This window comes from Medicago truncatula, chromosome 6, assembly GCF_003473485.1.
Source record: "Medicago truncatula cultivar Jemalong A17 chromosome 6, MtrunA17r5.0-ANR, whole genome shotgun sequence".
Classification (NCBI taxonomy): Eukaryota; Viridiplantae; Streptophyta; class Magnoliopsida; order Fabales; family Fabaceae; genus Medicago; species Medicago truncatula.
Genome location: NC_053047.1, coordinates 430,281 through 446,721, shown reverse-complemented (window position 1 = coordinate 446,721; position 16,441 = coordinate 430,281). Strand labels below are relative to the sequence as shown.

The window sequence follows — 16,441 nt, the reverse complement described above, 5'->3', positions numbered from 1 at the left end:
AAAAGGAATAAAAATCAGAACGAAACAAAGAAAAGGGTTTTAGAAACATACACACAACACAAACACATAACGCAATCTCTCTAATCTAGGGTTTCACTTTTTCTCTTCTTCTTATCTTCCAATTCCAAATCCAAACCCTAAAAACTCAATTCTTCAGAATCAATCAATGGAATCACCCAAAAACGAACACATCATTGGAACCGGAGGTGAACAAAACGACGTCGGTAGAAACTATGAACACGAACATGAACAACAACATCATAACTCTCAATCCCTTACCGGTGATGGTGCTAGTCCTGGGTAACTCTCTCTTTACCCCGTTTTTTTTGTTTTGAATTTTTCATTATTCTGTTTTTTAATTGATGAATTGGGACATTGAAATTTGAGAAAATTAGTTTATAAAATTCAATTTTTAGGGTTTCATAGGAAAGGGGTTCTGAAATTTTCATTATTCTGAGGAAATTGAAGAAGATTAGTTTATAAAGATTTAATTTTTAGGGTATCTAAGAAAAGGGGTTTTTTCGTTAATGAAATAAAGTAAAGGGTTTTTGTCAATTGAAGGATTGGAATCCTGAAAAAATCAGTTTATAACTGTTCAGTTTTAGATTTTGCACAAATTCTGATTGTTTTCTGAGGAAATTTGACAAAATAGTTTATAATAATTTAATTTTTAGTTTTTTTTTTTGCTTTGTTGTTGTTACATGTGTTTAGATTAGATGCTGATATTTTTAGATTTGGTTTTCCATAATTTGCAGAAAGATATTCATAGGTGGTTTAGCGAGAGAAACAACCATTGGTTAGTGCTTGCTTTTTTCTTCAATATTTGATCTTAATTATTTTAGGGTTGTTATTCCATTTGAATTGTGGTGATTTGTAGCTTTATGTATCGATTTCTTACCTGTTTCGGCTGGGTTTTGTGTTTTGCAGCCCAATTTATCAAGCACTTTGGTAAATATGGTGAGATTACTGATTCGGTCATCATGAAGGACAGGAAAACTGGACAGCCTCGTGGATTTGGGTTTATTACTTATGCTGATCCATCTGTGGTTGATAAAGTCATCGAGGACTCTCATATCATCAATAGCAAACAAGTATGAATTGTTTTTTTCTACCATGTCTTTGCATAGGATATTACTCGTTTTGTTTTGATTATAGTGTTAAGTTAATGGATACATAGCTGGCTCTTATATGGTTTTGGGATTATATATTATAGGTTGAGATTAAGCGGACTATACCAAGGGGAGCTGTTGGCTCTAAGGATTTTAGGACAAAGAAAATATTTGTAGGTGGTATTCCTTCAAATGTGACTGAAGGTAGGTTATCTGTTTAGACAGCAGCTAATTTTTCAATGCTTGACTGAGGTTATCACTTAGGTGGACTCATAGCAGCACCGTGAGAGAGCTTACTTGAAAATATGAGTACCCTATGGACAATGAAAATTATTTAAGTTTCTATAATTCAACGTTGATTCTTAAGCGGGAGATTACTGTTTAGGATATGTCAGAGGTTTTGTCTGATATTGTTCTCAGTCAGCTCCCTAAATTTTTTTAGTTTACCGTTTGTTTTAAAGTTTTTTTCACTTAAAAAGTCTTATGAATCACTTAAGACATGCATAAGCTACTGTTTAAACTCCAAAATTAAGCTTTTGTTTGACATAAAATAGGCCCAGCAAATGGAACCTTGCTTTTGTTGATATTGTTTTTACATTGGAATGTTCTTGTGCAGATGAATTTAGAGATTTTTTTACACGCTATGGAGAAGTCAAAGATCACCAAATAATGCGTGACCACTCTACTAATCGTTCACGTGGCTTTGGGTTTGTCACCTTTGACACTGAGGAAGCTGTTGATGATCTTCTATCTATGGGGAACAAGATTGAGTTTGCTGGCACTCAGGTGAGAAATCTTTTATTGACAATAAATAATTGCATTCCATTTGCACACAACCTATATAATAGGTCATAGGATAAACACCCAGTAATGGGTTATGACATTGATTACTGTAATTGACTTCAAAATCCTGTGGGTTATGTTTCAATTTTGAGGTTTGTTTGGCCTAACGTTCATGCTAAAATGGCATTTGGATAGAAAACAGTTGACGTTGGCTTCTTTGGTTTTTTCAGTACCCTGAGTTACATTATTTTTATGTGAAAAACCAACTCTTCCAAAAGTTTAAGGTTGTTCATTAATGGCTTCGATGTTCATGAGAATCATGACTGGAAGACTTTTGGTTGTGAATCATACCAACAATAATCAATTCCTTCAAGCATCAATAATTGAAGAGCCATGCTTTGACTTTAATATTTATGTAAATAGGAAAGTAAGAAATCATGGCTCTTTCTTGAAATTGATTATTGTTGGAGATGATTGACAACCAATATACTTTGGTTTGTTATGCTTGTGTCCAACAATGTTAACCTTGGTTTTTGGCCGAGCTTCATTTTTTATTGGGTTATGTTTATGATTTGTATTGAATTGTGTAAATATGCTGAAGCTAGTGTAAGTGAATGTAGTTCAACCATGTTTCTTTCTTCTTTGCAGTTAGAAATTCATCTTCTACTTGTGTTTTTTGGAGGTGGGTTTCGTTGGGGTATTCTTTAATTTTCCCAGCATGACCCCATTTTCAAGAGTTTGTTGCCTTCAATAATACATTGTCCAATTTATCATATAAATTAGGAATACCTTTTTCTTAAATTTAAGTGTTTACTGGTTTGTACCTTGTGAGTTACAATCATTTTTTACATCATTTTTTTCTTTACATTTATTCCCAGATATTTTTTTTCTGTTTTATTTTCTTCATCTAATGCAATCGTCGTCAATACATTAACTTTGTTATCTTTCCTTTGTAGGTGGAAATCAAGAAGGCTGAACCAAAGAAGGCAAATGCACCACCTCCATCATCCAAGCGCTACAATGACTCAAGGTCTTCATACGGCAGTGGTGGGTATGGAGATGCTTATGATGGATTTGGTGGCGGATTTGGTGGTGTTGGGGGTGGTTACAGCAGGTCTGGCAGTGCTTATGGTGGTAGAGGTGGTCCGTATGGTGGCTATGGAAGTGAGTTTGCTGGGTATGGTGGATATGCTGGAGCAATGGGGGGACCCTACAGAGGAGATCCTTCTCTAGCATATGCAGGTCGTTATGGTGGAAGCTTTAGAAGCAGCTATGATCTTAGTGGGTATGGCGGACCTGGTGAGAGTTATGGGGCTTATGGTGGTGCCGGTGCAGGTGCTGCTGCTGGCGGAGGTGGTTCTTCTGGTGCTGGTGCATATCAAAGTGGCTATGATGCTAGCCTTGGCGGTGGATATGGAGGAGCAGCTAGTGGAGCTTCTTTCTATGGAAGCAGAGGTGGATATGGTGGTGCTGGTCGATATCATCCGTATGGAAGATAGAAAGTTATACTAAGCATTTTTAATCTAGGAATGCATCAAATTAAATTGTAGTTTGTGGTTGGTTCTTCAATTAGGCTACATATTTCCAATTTTTTTAAGATGTTAAGGAAACTTACATTAACCAGGACACTCTAGAAGTCCAAACAATTTATCCTTACCTTTTTGAAGACATGTTATGTTCTCTGATTGATGTAAAAGCTGCAAATGTGCAGTTGATTGTATTTTAGATTTTTTAAACCTTTGTTCGTTTTTACTTGTTACATTTTTTACCTACTGCCTTCATGTTTTTATTTCATGTCATCACTCCATACTAATTTGTTATTTTAAAAATAAAAATTCTCCAATTTTTTCTCAGTAATTCTAGCTCTACTATGACGGGAAATATTTTATCACTTGTTTCCCAGTGATTGTTGCATTAAAAAAAAAAAAAAATCCAAGGCCAACATTAAAAAGATTTAAGTCAAGAGGGACACTCTTTATTTTACAAATTGGTTTTATAAAGTGAGTTATATCTATACAACCCAAATAGGGAGAAGATAGAACAAAGAATACCAAGGCAACAGTACATGACAAAATGCAGATAAAGGGTGATCAGAGATTCATTCACGTAAGATGCAGATGGACATAAAATTGGAGACGTTGTATAAGGTTGAGCTAAAAAATACAGTAAATGAATAAAAAATTTAGCATAAGTTTTCTTTGAAATTTTGAGGAGTATGGTTGTGATTAATTTCCTTGGATCTATTGCTTGTCATTTTCAGTGGGAAACAATTGAAGCATGAGATTTGGTTAACCAGCCATGAAACTAGCTGTTTTCGTATTGGCTACTAGGTGGTGTAATTGTTATATTTGTTGATTCTACTTTTAGAACGGTTAAAATGGATTTTGAACACGTAGAATTCATTCTAAAATATTTACTTGCTTTCGATTAGAATTGATTTTTCTTTCATAATTGATTATATTTGAAGTTAAAATTAATAGCTTTTGATTTTAGAATTGATTTTTATACATAAATTTAAATTTCAACTCACTTTTACACGAATATATCCAAACACAAATCATTTTACCTGCAACTCACTTTTAGCCATAATCCATTCAACTCAAAATCAATTCTAATCACCGCAAAATCAAATAACATACGAGGTTAATTCTTCATGTTCCATAGTAAATATACTCCCTCCCATTCCTTTTCATTTGTAATTTTTTTGACATTTTTACACAAACCAAAACAAACAATAAATTTTACTACCTTCATTATTAAAAAAAAAATAAAAAATCAATGATCTCCTATATACTACTTCCATCCAGTACATTGGAATTACCAGATTTTGAGATTCCTTGATGAAAGTTGAGTTTTCATTTTCCTTCTCGACCCTTCAGTTAGATAAAATGTAAACCTATTAGTAAAAGTAAATATATTATGCTAACTGACATGAAATAACCAATAATCAAATTTTCAGATTTCAATGAACATTCTCAGGATTTGTATCCAAGATTAAGCATTAATTAGTTAATTTACTTCTGTTTAGAATATATATTTTCGTGGATATTAACATAATGAGTTTATTTGGTCTAAGAATAATCCATTTGCTGAAATATGTAAAATAGATGGTGAGAGGCCATAACATAGCCTAGTCACAACACAACACAATTTAAATCATTTGAAATTCGGATTGTAATTTGAGTGGAAGAAGGAATTGAAATCTGAGGAGTTTACATCCTTTCAAACTGAGATAGATAGCCTTTCAGTAAATGTTGCTACAAAAATTCTGGTTATTGTGCAAACTGTAAACATACAGCTATGAAACAAAGTGAAAGTCATATAGAAAATATGCTCAAGAGAAACAAAAAATAACTAGATACGTCGACTCTTTGGCAGTCTGCAGCCATTATGGGGACGACGAGTTGTATCTTCAATATACACAATTGGATTTTTATCTCCTCGAGAATCCGTAAACCCCTCCCTCCAGCTCAATATCGCTTGCCTTTTCCTCCGAAAATGAGTAAATCCGTTCACTTTCATGACAACAGATTTCAAACCTAAACCTCTAGATCTTCTTCCAACCACTTCTGCAGTTGCTTCAGCAGCATACCTAGAAAGTTTTTGCCCTGATTTCATGTCTTTCAAGGAACCAGCAGAGCCACTAAGTTTTACATTTCCTTTAGAATCGGTCACTGTAACAAAGGTATTGTTGCGCCGCATCTTTATATGAACAAAATCAGCATCATGCTGGAAATGATACTGGTTGTATAGATAACCTCCCATAACACTCTTTTCATCTTCTATAGCTCCTCTCACAAAGTCCATTTTCCTGGAATTGCCACCAATCTCAGCATTATTCTCACTTTTGGAGTTAATGTTCTCCCGATTCCGCAGAAAATCCGGACGAGCACTAGCATTTGCATTCACATTCTCACTTTGATTCCTCCCGCTCAAACCCCAACTTGCACTCGAAAATCCTCTAACATATCCTGCAGTTTCAAGAGTATGATAGTGATTGTTGAGATGACATGAAAAAACAGTAAAAAACAAAATGATATATGTATTTAATTATGCAATGACATGAAACATGGTCATAATAAACACATGTTTCACAATTTACAATTTATAATCACACAACCTTATTAGGGGTCAACCATCTTCACTCTTAGGGGTCAACCATATTCACTCTTTTCACACAACGCAGCAGGCAAAGGTATGCCTCTCTCTCTCTCTATTATCACGCATTCATTCATCTTCACTCTATTTATTTTCACCACACACAAACACAAATATTAAAGTAAAAACTCAATTTCGTCCTTCACAATTTTCTCGCAGTTCAATTTAGTCTTTTACTCAAAATAATTACCAAATTATACAGGGGATAAATTAGTCCCGACTTATTATAACTAACACGATTTGAAAATGTCAAGGGTCAGTTTGTTATTATTTTGTGAGACTAAATTGGGTTGCGAGAAAATTGTAAGACCAAATTGGTCTTCACTCCGAATATTAGTACACTGATAAGCTGAGGCAACACTAGGACATGCCAAATTCCTAGGTTGCTTTCTCTCCCTATTTTGTTTAGCACTTCTTGCTTGGTTTCTTTACAGATTCATTCAAACCAAAAGCTATGAAGCTCATCAACATAAATGGGTCCACTAGATATCCTGCACTCTACACTGATGTCACCAATTCTAAGTTAGTCTTTCCACACCTTTACTTGTTTTGACGGAGACAAGACCTTTACTTCCAAAAAAAACCATCAAGCCATATTCTAATCAAATTAGTCTTGGCTAATTTCACTCTTACAACATATATTAGTAATTATAATTAGTTATATATAATCTTAAGTCCTCTATTGATACTTGTTGCGTGATCTAAAGAATCAAAGCCATAAAAGGTTTAAAATCCATAAAGGAACCTGTGCAAAGCCAGGTTAATTTTTTACTAGCTATTATATTGCTTTTTACTTTTATTGTTTCATTCAACAATTCAGTGCCTTGTGCTTTGTTACTTGGTTAGCAACACCTTCTTTTATCAATTCTAATAATATTCAAGTTAGGAACTTAATCCCCAAAAAGGAATGAAATTAGATGTAATAAAAAAATATTACACAGCCCAAACTGTCTTTGACAGGATTTTTTTTCATGTGATGTAGTTTTCATCTAAAATTGGGCCTATACAACTAACCAAGAGCATTCATTCAGTGATATAAATTTCGTCTAGCCGATCCACTAATTAATAGCATAATGAGGCTTGAATCAAAGATATCCAGCAGACTTGATAAGAGCCAATATGTCATTATTGTTAAATGAGCTAGGATCTTACTCCCAAAAGCTAGCTCAAAGGATTGATAAGTGAAATACACAAAGTGCTTAAGGTATCTAGTTGATTGATATCTATCACTAGTACCTATCCTTTCATGTTTTCTCGATATTAGCCATTTAGAATCTAATTTGTTGAGAACATTAATGTACATAGACAACCTGCGAGCTAAATATTATGTCAAAAAGTTTAGCTAAGAGCCAAGCACACACAACACAGGTGCATTAAAATCAAATACACAAAGTCTTAATCCTATCAACTATTGCGCCAATCTTTCTACAAAAATAATACAAATCAGAAATAAATCAATTCAACCCAAATGAATTCAGCCATTTAGGATCTAATGTTGTCAAGCGCAGATCGCAGGAAAATAGCAGTTCATTCAAATTCTGCTACGCAACAGTGCTATAGCGCATCTATAGCCGCTATTTAACAATATTTTGTACTAAGTAGTTTATAATGGAACAATAGTGATTTGTTCAAATTTTGCTACGGTATAGCGCTATAGCGCCACTACAATCTCTATTCACAACATTGTTAGGATCCTAATTTGATGATACCATATATGATATGAGTTGTGTAGCACCGAAACTTCAGATTGAAAGTATGTCAGAATACTCTACACACACTTGTGCATTATATACAATCACTTCTATTTTATCAAGTTATTACTAGTGTCTATGTGTCGGTGTCAGCATCAGTGCTTCACATTATATGACAGCTTAATATTAGCCGGATCTATCACTAACTAGTAACCACCACACCTTTTTCTAGTTTCTTGATTTCATAAAATTTAGGATCCTAATTTGATGGTAAAATATATGATATGAGTTGTCTAGCACCGACACTTTAGATTAAAGGCATGTCAAAGTGCTCAACACACACTTACGATTATGGGTCTGTCTGTATAAACAACTTATTTGCAGCTTATAACATAAACACTCATCATGATGAAAAACTTATGTATAAGCTATTTCTATATAAAAAGATGAAATAAAGTTAAATTATTTTTGTACAAACTATATGATCTTTTACAAGCTACTTGGTAGAACTTATGAAAATAAGTCGAAAACAACTGATGAACAATATCATAGGCTGTTTTTGTAAGTTCGCCGAAACAATATTACAAAACTTATGCCAGTAAATAAGTTCAAATAAACCAATCTAAACAGACCTTATATAACCCTTCTATATTATCAAATTATTATCAGTATTGGCATCTGCGCCAATGCTTCACATCTTTCACCAATCAATCTCAAACAATTCAATGTAGAACTAAAACCATAGAATTTCATTAGCACTCAATTTCTACCAACAAACAATTAAAGAAAAAGTAAAAAAAAATTGAAATTTAACCCAAAAATGAAAACCCCAAAAGTGTAAACATCTAAAAAAATCATTACAACTAATAATTGAAATGACCCAATAAAAAAATAATGATAAAAAACAAAAAAAGCTATGATTTTTAGCAATGGAAGTGTTACCTTGGAAGAAGGTAGTGTGAGATTGAAGTGTGGTTTTGGATGCAGAAAGAAGAGATTGCCGGCTATGGATGAAGGAAGAACACAATTTCCGGAACATTGTTGCTGCAGATTATTAGGGTTTGAAGATTTGGGGATTGTGAAGAAGAAGATTAGTGTAAGAGAGTGATAGTCATTTTCAAGGACTAAACATTATTACATTTGAAACTTTATTGTAAAAAAGTAGACAAAGTTGCACGTAATTTAATGATCTTTTATAATATATTTTTAATTGTAATTTAGAATATTAGATTCATTTTCATATGGATTTTCATATGGAGTATATGATATTAAAATGCAAACACAGATAAAATACTATATATATTTGAATATTAAAAGATCATAAGAAAAGAAAATCATTGATTTGAAGCTTGAATTTGATTTGAAGTTTGAAAATTCATTTGCAAATGAACTAAAATAACAAAAATCGTAAACTTAACTTAGCTGGTAGGGAGAATGCATAATATATGCAGAGTCGGTCGAGGTTCGAAGGCCGGACAACTCATTTCTTCATATTTAAAATGTGTGTGAGTTGCATAAAGAGTATAATTTTGCTTAAAAGTATGGTACTTTTATTTTTTTAATCGGGTAAAGAGTATCATAATTTTGTTAAAAAGTCTAATTTTTTTTCTTTTATTTTAATGATAATTTATAAATTGTATTATTTTATTACATAAGTTGTAAATTTCTCTTTTCAAAGACTTACAAGAATTTAAATACCTTTATGCTTCAATGTAAAGTGTATGTAAGTTTTTTTCTTTTGTTTTTGCTACAAGGGTACATAAGTTTCTTCTTCTTAGAAAACGAGTTTAAAAGAATTTGACAAAAATAAGAATTAAATTAAGGATATGTACATAACAATTATTTTTGAAAGAGCAATATTATTCATATAATTATTTGATGACAACTTTTACGATAATAGAAGGAGAAAAAAGAAGAAAGAGAATTAAAAATAACGAATGTGTGAAAGAATTGTTCAAAAGTTATCCAAAATTGTTGTACAATATCATTTATCTTTTTGAAAATCTGTTATAAAAGCCAATCTATGTTAGTTGATAAGTTTTTATGAATGTCGTGTAAATTTTTTTGTGGTCAGGTAATATCGTGTAAATTTAACATACATGACAATGCATCCCCAACTGACTTTGTTTTTATGAATGCTCTTTTCTCTCTTCATATGGTATGATATAATATTTAAAACATTAATTTTTTATTATCGTGGACATAATTGAGTTGATAAAAATATTGTGATATGCATATGTCAAATTTAAACTTTGGATTCTATATTTATTCACTTAACATATAAATATTAAACTATTAAACAACTTGATGAAAAAAAAAATATTGATATGTGTCCTTTCAAAAAAGTTACATTTTCTAAATATTGCAATCTTTCTTAATTCCCTATAGGTTTCAATTGTTTGAGTTTGATTTAATTGCAATGACTTACATCTGTTTGCAGAAGGTAAAGTTGAAGAGGATTGCATGAAGCATACCACTATGCCACTATCAACAATGTTGTCCTGCATGCTGTTTGGATCTTATGCATGTTACTTCTAAGTGGTATATATGAAACTATGCTATTTTTGGCTACTAGGTGTTATGACTAATTGACACTAATTGAGATTGAAAACAAACAATTCTTTAGCAACGTTCCTCTTAATTTTCTTCTATTGCTTCAACCCCTTTCGTTGGTCGGTGTCCCTTTGAGCTTGTATTGTGTGATGCCATGGAGGTTCTTGTTCTGGGTGATGGTGGGGTTGTGTACACCGATGATTTTACTTGCTCAGGCCACTCAGAAGAAATTTCGGACATCAACTCAATGATTTTACTGCTGATGACATTCAATATTTTACCAATGACTTGTGTCATACGTAAGTATTTGATCCCAAACTTCAAACTCGTAAATCATTTAAAGACGAAATTAAATGTGTTATTTTTTTTTTCTTTTCTGTAGCTCTGCCAGATGCAAAAATTCCATTTCAATTGGTGAGTTTTTTTTGAAAAACTTATATTGTGTGTTATCTATGTTGCGTTAACAATTTGTTTTTGTGCTTTCTTTATAATTAGAATATAAGATTTTTTAACTAGTTGAAACCCTTAATGAAGAAAGATCAATTGACATTTTCTAATGAAAAAAACAACCAAAGAATATAGCTGAAATAAAAACCGCTGACAATAATGTACTAAATCATTATCATATAGCCAAAGTTCAACAATTGATTTGGAATCCAACAAAGTTTCCCATCAATTTTGTGATTAAATAAACAACATGGAAAGCAATGCAGGATTGCATAATCAATTGTGAAATTGTATGCTTGTGATGTGTGCGAGGAATTCAATTCATTTTAGGGTTCCACGACTCTTTTATTGAGGGAGGAAAACAAATAGAGTGGACGATCTTAGAAGAAAAAGGAGATAAAACGATTTTCTATCATTCGTTTTGTTGTGAATGTGTTGGTGAAAGAGAAGGTTGAAGATGGAATGGAAGGATAGTGGGTTTGTTCATCTTTTTATAGCCAATTTTCTTTTTTCCTTCAAGCATAGGATGCTCTACATGATGCTTAAACGAAAATTAGAGATTACACGGTACAAGCATGTGATTGTATTTGTTGTGTTGCCAAAAATTGCATACGTAAATGGTACTACTAAAAGTAAATTTGACTTGCATCAAGAAATAGTGAAGTATAGTGTATGTATACAACTTTATCGTGTTTTTTAAAATATAAACAATGAAATAGTGTATGTAAGTCAAATGATTTTTTTACCAAATGCACAAAAGAAAATCGATAATATGTAAAAATAATATTTCGAGTCTAAAACTACGCTTTCTAACTTCAAATTAAAATCTATTCTAAACTTAAAAGCAATTTTTATTGTACACATCTAAAATGTTAAAACTAATTCTACACACATACATATTACATGGGTCCTGTAAAAAAAACATGTTTCCGATTTTGTGCAAGAGCTATGCCTGTCGTTTGTATTTTGCATTCAAATTTATCTTATTATTTTTGAACTATTTTTTTATTTCTTTTAGTCAATTTTAACTGTCATCGAAACCAACTATACATACTATGGTTAGGGTTTTAAAGTAATATTATTTTCACCTCATTTTAGGCAATATCGATAAGGGGAGAAACAAAGGCTTAAATTAAATTCGAGGAGTTTGAATTGTAATCTTATGAACATGGATAAAGTCCTACTCATATTCTAAGATTCTTCACCTTTACATTCTGTTTTTTAATCTTAATTTGAAAACTTTGGTGCCCTTTTTACATTGAGCATGTCAAATTTATAAAGTTGATAGATTTGATCTATGAAGCATGGATACAGACACGGATACCGGACACGACACGGACACTGACACGCCGACACAGTTAATAATTTGAAAAAATCACATAATTAAATGTAATTACAAGTGTCGGTGTCGGACACGCCTAATCTGAGGAGTGTCCGTGCTTCATAGGATTTGATTGACTCAAAAATAACTTGACTAACCAAAATTAGAGTATGAGTTTATCCAAACTTATCTTATGCATATGTGTAAATAATTAAGGCATTTTCAGAAGTTAATTTACCTTGTTTTATCTCTTCATAATTTCACTACTAGTTATGTCCATTTGATCGGGCTTGTATAAATTTAATGCTTTAAGATTTTGTATGAAAATTGTATCAAAGTATCAATTACTCAATTTTTTTTAGTCAAAATATATATAAATGATTAACAACTCGGTAGTTATGAAACACAAGAAGCCATCAATTTCTTAATTGCGAAAGAACAATGTAGGAAAATTGAACACTAAAACAACCAATTGAGAACCACCTTTCATCCAAAGTCTCCATCAATCTCTCGAATCGTTGCATTAATCAGCTCAACAAAAGAAGAACCAATAGGAAGAGAAAAAAACAACCCAAGGTTGCATTGCACCACTTTAATCTCTAAAGATACCACAACAAGAGACAATACCATAACTACCTGAAGTTGCATAATGAGAGTTACATTTGATTCAGCTATAAATAAGACAACCGTGCCTTCAAAATAAAATTAAAAGACAATCGACGCGATCGATTTTTGTTTACGCAATTTGGTCAATCGTGTCTACCTTATAAATCGCGTAAACAAAGATTGGCACCATTAGCCTTGCTGGATCTCAGCCCTAAACTACCTTCAAAAAGCGGGGCTACAAACTTTATGCCATATATTGGAATGACTAATCTTAGGTTTACCAATAAAAATTCGAATGTCAACCTAAACGAAAGGAAGCCTTTCCGATCGAAAACCAAGGAAATTTAATATGAGCTTTAATACTAATATGAGATGTTATCAACATACTTATCAAACAAATCAAGAAGAGAAGATAAATTCTTGTGTGTTCCTTTGAAAAAAATAATATTCATAATGATGCCATTTATGTATAACACATGATCAGAAGGAACCAAACAACTCTTAGAGCCATTAATCAGACTATGATCACCATCTTGAATCAACTAGATGATCTCCTTGAGGAACACCTCTATTACAAGAAAACCTTAGCAGATTTCAAAAATCACCCTAATCCAACTAAAAATATTTTGAAATACTCCTATATTTTGAAATAACAAATTTATTTTAGATAGGTCAACCTGATTTATGAGAAGTGTTATCAACACTCACTCTTTTATTAAGTGAAATTAAGGTGGGTTCATAATAACATTCCTCCCTAATTAATTTCCAGTAGGAATAGTATTGAGTTATCTAGTAGTTTTGCACCCTCAACTTTTTATATTTACACCTATAATTTTAGTTTTATTCATTTTGCACACCCTCATCTTTTATAATTTGCACCAATTGCACTTTTCTTTTTACAACTCTCAAGCTGATAGCACACTATAGTCAAATATGTCATTACACATTGGTCTAATCAAAGTGCACGCATTCTAAGTATTTTGAATTTTGTTAATTTATACAAATGAAACTAAAAGCAAAACATTCTCCAAAATGACTACCAAGAAAAGTTCGAAAGTGGTATATACAAGCTCAAGCATTGATCTTTTGGCACTAATATAAATTTAATATAAATTTTATACATTTCTATTATTATATATTAGTATAATACCTCTATCTCGCGGAATAAGGCCCTTTTGTGTTTTTTATTTGTTTCTTTTTATAAAAAAATTTGCAAATTTTAAAGTGCATTAATTATTTCTTTATCAATATACCCATGTTTATGTTACATATTTTTCTACAATATATAATAAATGTTTTATGAAAATATTAACTATTTCTCTCTCTAAAGTGTAAAAATGTAAAAGAATAGGAATTATTAACAAAGTTAATAGAAGAGCTAACCCTCTTAATTTATGTGATTTGTCTCAAAAGAGTTCCATATTTAAGGAGAAAGTAGAACAATAGAGCTCCCTATATTTTTTTTGGTTTTCGCACCGGTTTTCGATCCACCAAAATGGGCGATTAATCCGGTTCGTGCGTAGAGACATGCACACTGGGTTCATATATGGATGAAGGTGAAAATCTACAAGAAGAAGAGTTAGATGATAGATGAAGAATTCGTATACGGCACTGAAGTCAAGCATTCAGATGAAGACTTTGACATTGAAGATTCTCAGGAAATTAATTATGAAAACGCTACCTCTGACGAATTTATAGGGCTCAACGATGAAGATTAAATTGATTAGGGATTTAGTGATTTAGGGTTTTCTTTGATTTTATTTTTGCAAATTCAATTGATTTCAGATTCTGATAATTCTTTTTGTATAAACCTCAAAAAAATTAATGCGAAATTAAATTTTGTTTTTCTTAAAAAAAATTGTATTATTCTATTTTTTGTATTTTATCCTTTTCCTTTTTGTCTTGTTTTTGCACGTGTAAAATAAATGATGTTTAAACACATGAACACCCTGTTGTTGATAAAACAAAAATTGCTACTCCTCTGGCTATTAAAATATATTAATATAATTAAGTGACTAAGAATAATTTGTACCATGAAGAATGAGGCTGTTCATCCAAATTGCAATTTAAGTCTACCCTCAACAATATTTTATAGTTTAGGTTGATGAACTTGTATATTTTAATCATATTTATTTTGTTAGATAATAACTCCTTTTGAAAAATAAAATGTCAAAAGATAATTAAATTGATTCCTTATTTTTGGTATAAACCGGGTACTAATCCCTCGAGCATTGTGGGACTCAAATGGACGGCAGTTTATCTCTAAGAGTTTTAACGCTGCAGCATGCCCAAGGCTGGATTCAAACCCAAAACCTTGGTTAAACTAGAAGAGATCTGTTCCATCTCATCTAAGCGCTCTTGAATATTAAATTGATTCCTTATGATAAAATTTGATAGGGCGTATAATTAACCTATTATTTTCCTTTTCTTGTAAAATATTTAGGGAAAAGAATTAAATTATAATATATTAAATGTTAATAAATCGTTTACAATAAATGAAAACTAATTCCCCCTAAAAATAAATGAAAACTAATTAAAACCAATGTATATCATAATTTAGAGCAAATAAACCTTTTATTAGGAAAGTTTGATTTGTGTGTGTTTTTTTTTTTTTTTTTTTTTTTTTACAGAAAGTTTGCTTCGTGTTTACTCACATAAACATTTTTTATTTGATCTTTTTTTATAAATAGAAAAAATCACATATAACTAAGTTTGGACACATTAGATGACACACACAATATTTTTGGGTATTTTGAGGCTGCAATATAATTATCAGGTGACATCGATAACTTTAGTCTATTTAACTGATTAATTGATGAGTGATTAAAATAAATTATTTTGATAAGAGACAATGGTTAGTTAGAAGAGATATAGAGATATAAATTTATCAAAATCAGTTGGTCGCAAACATTTGGATTCGAATTGATTGTTCCGTAACATTTATGCGTACAAGCTTTGGCGTTGGTTGGTAATGGAAGCCCAAAACATGTTAAAAGATTTAAAATATAATGATTCAAGCCAACATGCAAATTATCATTAATTCTAACTTATAAAATAGGTTAAACCATAACAAAATATACACATTTCTTTTAATCCTACACTATGCAATCATGGAATGATGATATATCAATATCAATTTGAACACAATAACAATTAAATGAGTTGAAATTTTGCATATAACATATAAAACAAAGTCATAATGTCAAGGAAAGCAAACAAATAATCACAAACATTCGTGAATAAAGAAAAAAACAGCATGAAACCTTGAGATGCTAGTCTTGATGAGAATCGAGTGCATATATGAAACTGAAAAAAGAGCAACAAAAAATTCAAGTCATTGTTACATTAGATGAGTTGTTTATGTCATTCTAACAATTGTGTTGAAACCAAACATGAGTCTTCTCCAAATTCCTTTGCTTTAGTACTGAACAATGAGTTTTCTTTGTTTGATTCATGTTCAACAATGTATTCAAAGTTAATGTGAAAACTAGAGGGGGTGTGAGAGTTATTTGAGGAAAACTTAAGGGAGGTGAGTGTAATTTCCTCAAATTTTAAACTAATGGAGCATAAAAAGTGTATTTGAAACTAAAGTGATATATTTGTGTCGCCGTAAAAACGTCGTTTTTGGGTGCCTGTCAAGTCTACAATCCGTTTAAGGTCGAAATTGGATAGTGTTTTTCAGCCCGTATATTTAAATAGAGCTTTTCCATCCAACTTGATGAAACTTGAAACTTGTTAGCACAGCCTTAGTCATGCATAATATTTTATAAGAT

The 16,441-nt window shown here is 31.6% G+C and overlaps 2 protein-coding genes across 2 annotated transcripts; one reads left to right on the top strand and one right to left on the bottom strand.

The window, feature by feature from the left end:
• On the top strand, nucleotides 1-3,660 carry LOC25495139 (heterogeneous nuclear ribonucleoprotein 1). Its single transcript, XM_013595307.3, has 6 exons — nucleotides 1-300; nucleotides 756-796; nucleotides 928-1,091; nucleotides 1,214-1,313; nucleotides 1,726-1,895; nucleotides 2,849-3,660. The coding sequence occupies exons 1-6, from the start codon at nucleotides 167-169 to the stop codon at nucleotides 3,389-3,391; spliced, it is 1,152 nt and encodes a 383-aa protein (XP_013450761.1). The 5' UTR covers nucleotides 1-166; the 3' UTR covers nucleotides 3,392-3,660.
• A 1,388-nt stretch (nucleotides 3,661-5,048) lies between these two features.
• Nucleotides 5,049-8,898, bottom strand: LOC25495138 (probable ribosomal protein S11, mitochondrial). Its single transcript, XM_013595306.3, has 2 exons — nucleotides 8,684-8,898; nucleotides 5,049-5,863 (listed from the first exon to the last, which is right to left on the bottom strand). Exons 1-2 carry the CDS (start codon nucleotides 8,778-8,780, stop codon nucleotides 5,247-5,249), a joined length of 714 nt encoding a protein of 237 aa, XP_013450760.1. The 5' UTR covers nucleotides 8,781-8,898; the 3' UTR covers nucleotides 5,049-5,246.
• Between the last annotated feature and the right edge of the window lie 7,543 nt (nucleotides 8,899-16,441).

Excerpts from the sequence above, each read along its gene's own strand:
- LOC25495139 (XM_013595307.3), top strand. The coding sequence starts at position 167 with ATGGAATCACCCAAAAACGAACACATCATTGGAACCGGAGGTGAACAA. Across the intron at positions 797-927 it reads AGCGAGAGAAACAACCATTG|CCCAATTTATCAAGCACTTT; the intron begins GTTAGTGCTTGC and ends TGTGTTTTGCAG. Across the intron at positions 1,092-1,213 it reads ATATCATCAATAGCAAACAA|GTTGAGATTAAGCGGACTAT; the intron begins GTATGAATTGTT and ends TATATATTATAG.
- LOC25495138 (XM_013595306.3), bottom strand. The coding sequence starts at position 8,780 with ATGTTCCGGAAATTGTGTTCTTCCTTCATCCATAGCCGGCAATCTCTT. Across the intron at positions 5,864-8,683 it reads TCACACTACCTTCTTCCAAG|GATATGTTAGAGGATTTTCG; the intron begins GTAACACTTCCA and ends TTGAAACTGCAG.